Source organism: Nanorana parkeri, unplaced genomic scaffold (genome assembly GCF_000935625.1).
Source record: "Nanorana parkeri isolate BGI_ZX_2015 unplaced genomic scaffold, ASM93562v1 scaffold1422, whole genome shotgun sequence".
Classification (NCBI taxonomy): domain Eukaryota; kingdom Metazoa; phylum Chordata; class Amphibia; order Anura; family Dicroglossidae; genus Nanorana; species Nanorana parkeri.
In genome coordinates, this window is record NW_017307690.1 from 57,047 (window position 1) to 61,615 (window position 4,569).

General features: G+C 39.8%; 1 protein-coding gene across 1 annotated transcript; it reads left to right on the plus strand.

The window, feature by feature from the left end:
- Positions 1-877: 877 nt before the first annotated feature.
- Positions 878-4,209, plus strand: HTR1B (5-hydroxytryptamine receptor 1B). Its single transcript, XM_018569901.1, has 2 exons — positions 878-2,266; positions 3,176-4,209. The coding sequence occupies exon 1, from the start codon at positions 1,047-1,049 to the stop codon at positions 2,202-2,204; it is 1,158 nt and encodes a 385-aa protein (XP_018425403.1). The 5' UTR covers positions 878-1,046; the 3' UTR covers positions 2,205-2,266; positions 3,176-4,209.
- The last annotated feature ends 360 nt before the right edge of the window (positions 4,210-4,569 follow it).

Sequence of the window (4,569 nt, forward strand, 5' to 3'; positions counted from 1 at the left end):
CCCCCCCCCCCCCCCTTCCCTCCCCTTCTACATCAGCCTCTATGTCAGCTGCAGCACCAGGAGAAGTACTAGTGCTGCTGCTTGAGAATAAAAGAGCACAGACAAGACAGGGGAGAATGAACGGCAGCTTTCAGCACTACTACCATGGACTGCCTGGGTCACTTGGCTGCGCAGAGGAGCTGAGAGAAGGAGGATACCTGAAGCTCCCTAGAAGTTGAGGCTTCTCCTACAAGCACATGCATTGCTGTCACCCAGGGCAATGATCCATTTACTATTTTCAAAGTCTGCAAGAAATCCTCACCTTGCCTCCCACTTCCACATAAGTTTTGCCTGCTCGGACTGCACCAAACAATAACAACTTTCATGCATATTATAAAGGCAATAGCCATCAAGTAATCCCTGCAGGACAGCTTGAATGAACCAGGAGAGCTGACTTTTTATTTTGGGGAGAAGCCAACACTGCTAAGGACGACAGCATCATTTGTGAATGTAACAATGGATGTCCTCTGTGCCTGAGAATGACACCTACCAGCACAGATGAGGTGATTATTGAGGTCTCCATCAATATTACGTTCTATAGAGCAATAATGCCATTATTTTATTTTTTTATTTATACAGCAGTTTGTGTGCTAACGATATAAAGGCATTGAATGGTTAACTTAAATCAGAATCAGCTAGATGACAAGTGTACTAGATTTCTTGATGCTGTTTGCAATTACCGGTAATATGGATGGATGATCGGATTTGCTTTATTAGTGCAGACTGATACTTGCTTTATTCAGCATTTGGAGATTTGAGTTCTATTTTTTTTGCATTGTTTTATTAAAGTTGTGGATCCATGAGCCATCACCAAGCACGGTGTAAAAAAAAGCACAATTTGGTCACACCATCCACTTCTGAAGGACCTGTGCTGTCATCAGGGATTTCCAACCTTATGTTCGTTTCAAGATGATGGGGCATCAACGTGTCCTGCTCCCTGCGGCTACTCTCCATCCCCTGGAGGTTTCCTTTATGCATTAAGCTACCTGAATGCTCAAAACTCCGTGATGGAACCACAAAGCCAGTGTCAACCGATCGCTGACGATCTGAATGTCTCCCAAACCAATTACTCCAATGATGGAACAAGTTGCATTGCAAGTCTGGACAACCACGGGCAGGAGTTTGAGCTGTCCTTCTGGAGCATCGTCCTTACTATCATATTGGCTCTCTTTACTCTGGCCACTTTGTTGTCCAATGCATTTGTCATTGCAACAGTCTATCAGACCAGAAAATTGCACACCCCTGCCAACTATCTCATAGCATCGTTGGCATTCACAGACCTTTTAGTGTCTATTCTCGTTTTGCCAATCAGCACCATGTATACTGTAACTGGCAAATGGACTTTGGGGCAGGTTATATGTGATATGTGGCTATCGTCTGATATCACTTGTTGCACTGCATCTATTCTCCATTTATGTGTTATAGCCTTAGATAGATACTGGGCTATCACTGATGCAGTTGAATACACCAAGAAAAGGACTCCAAGAAGGGCAGTCATTATGATAGCTCTAGTGTGGGTCTTCTCAATATCGATTTCCATGCCCCCACTTTTTTGGCGTCAATCAAAAGTGGAAGAGCTCACTCAGTGTGCTGTGAATACAGATCATGTTTTGTATACCGTGTACTCTACAGTTGGGGCATTTTATATCCCTACATTACTTCTCATAGCCCTTTATGGGAGAATTTATGTAGAAGCCAGGTCTAGAATTCTGAAACAATCTCCAAAGAGCACAGCCAAAAGATTGACAAGGGCTCACCTAATTACGGACTCTCCAGGTTCTTCTTCTGTGTCCTCCACCAATTCAAGGGCTGCAGAACTGTCAAGTGACACAGGTTCTCCTGTATACCTGAATACAGTCAAAGTGAAAGTGTCCGATGCTCTATTAGAAAAGAAGAAGATCATGGCTGCCAGGGAGAAGAAGGCTACCAAGACTTTGGGAATTATACTTGGAGCTTACATCGTGTGCTGGTTACCATTTTTTATCATCTCACTGGTTATGCCCATCTGCAAAGAAGCTTGCTGGTTTCACCCTGCTATATTTGACTTTTTCAATTGGCTTGGATACGTTAACTCTTTAATAAACCCTATCATCTATACAATGTCAAATGAGGACTTCAAACAAGCTTTTCACAAACTGATACATCGTTGTAGCTGCTCCTCATGAATCTAGCCACCATGTACTTCTTAATTCTACATGAATGCACTTGCTTGGGTCTGATGTCACAGGTAAGTTCCCCTTCTTTCTGACTGCAGATAACAGAGGATAACTAGGTGAGGTCAGGTATGAGATGGCAGAGCAGCATCTCCGTGTCCCCTGTATATGAGTATGCCTGATCTGTGGTAGGTGGACCACGTATTGCCTACTACCTTCACTTTGTATTTTCCCATAGCAGATGAAATGCAGCTTTTGGAAAATTCTTTCTGAGATGTGCTTGTGTCTACCGTGTTTATTGGATCGATCAGCAGATTTGTTTTCCAGTTAATGGAGTTCAACCTGAGTTAACCAATTTGCTGATGAAGCATCTAATTGAGGTTCAATAGACAAACTGACGTTGATCTATTTCAATTAGAGGATGGTTAGCTTATTAGGCATCTATCATATAAAATGATGCTACCGATATGACAATCAGTAGCATTAAAAGTCGTTCCTGCAAGAAAAGAATATCTTATTTAATCATGAGTGTTAATATTGAGTTTGAGCAGTTATTTTGAGAAAATGTTGTGCATCTATTTTATTAACCCCTCATTGTGCATGGGCATCTCATAGTGTCTGATGTAACATCATATACTTTAATACAGCATCTACTTAGCATGAGGTGGATAATGTACTGCAGCAAGGTTCCACAGGGTCACCATGGCTTGATGCCCTCTGTGGCAGCATATTGCAATAAAATTGCCTTTAGTGTGCTATTATGGTTCAAATTAGATCATTTTTACCATTATTATTTTGGCTGTTGAAGCCAGTTAGTAAGCAGCCATTTACTTTCAACTGGACCCAATATTCATCACATCAATTCACAGTGTATGAACACACTTAGCAATGAATTCCCAATAAATCGTAGTTGGTTTTTATTCTATATAGCCCATTTTGACACTCTATCAATAATTCTATGAATGTTTTCCTTTTGTCTGCAGAACCCAGTCGATATTGTAAAGAATCACTGCCTGAAACTCCCTATCCTGAGTTGTCAGACTCATGAATGCTGCTGAGCACAAACATCAATACATACTGCTATCCTACTGTTCAGCGCTGCATTTCACTGCTATGACTCTAGCAATGATGCTGCTTAAATATTCACCCCTGTCAAATGCAAAGAGTTCATCTTCAGAACAATGCTTACAATTGACACCTGGATTGGAAAATTAACTTAGACTTCTGTTTCCATGTTTTTATTTCTTTTTTTCCCTTCACACCATTGCCTTCTTTTTTTTTTTGGGCATTTTGAAGAGTCTGTGGAATTCTTTCAATGCACACTGTAGGGGTGTGCACAGTTGCTATGTTTTATGTCACTAGTATTGATGTGTCTATGCGTATGCTTGTAATTTATTTCTGTAGAGAAAAAAAAGGTTAATATGATTTTAAAGAAATGCTTTAAAGATGTGTCACCATGTGCAAGTGGCTCATTCATCTCCAGCTTTCTTGGTAAATGTGGTGTGCAGGAGTGTGCAAAATCTACACCAATGTTTTCCAATCAATATGAAGCCGCACTCGTAAATTTTCCCAAATCATTCCAGCTAAATGATGTATGTGTTAATGTATCACCTGTATGATGGATGTGTGATGGACTGACGTGCCCTTTAAATGACTGGCACTTGCCTTTTATTGCAGTCAGAAGATATTGCAGCACTATCAGGAAAGTCATATTGTCTCTTAACACAGGGTTTGACATACGTTTTAATATGTGGGTATGAAAATATAGGCAGTATTTATAATTATGGTTGATGCACACCCCTACTGCATTAAGCACAGAGAATGTATGTTTTCTTGCTTGTTTAAGTAATAAATCTACCTAAAATGTATTTTGCTGTACACTGTCAAGAAGTTCAAATGAGTTTATATTTCCAAAAAAGTCACTCACGTGCAAAATAAATGACTAAATAAATCAGATCAGTTTATTTTTTTATCATATCTAATGATTGTCATTGCAGTTTATTAAAAAAGTGTTTGTTTGCTTTAAACCATGAGCATGTGAGAAAGGTTTGGGAAAAGGACAAATTCTCTTTAAGCAGTTATACCTGTTGTTTCCTCAGGAATTAAGTATCTATTTTGTGTTACTGTTTGTACTTATGTCACTGATAGTTGCACCAGCAACTATTGACTTCACTGATGTAAGTGCCAGTTCAACGATTGTGTAGATTAAATACATTTTATGAAGCTCTACTTGTAGTAGCTTCTCATTGAAATAATCCAGGGGAAGACAAAAGCGAAGCTGACAGAGAAAAACTAATTGTTGCAGACCTATAAGTAACTTTACAAGCAGGGCTGGATTTATATTTTTTTCTCCCTTAGGCCATTACCTTTTGTGATT

Coding starts and splice junctions, on each gene's coding strand:
- HTR1B (XM_018569901.1), top strand. CDS start 1,047: ATGGAACCACAAAGCCAGTGTCAACCGATCGCTGACGATCTGAATGTC.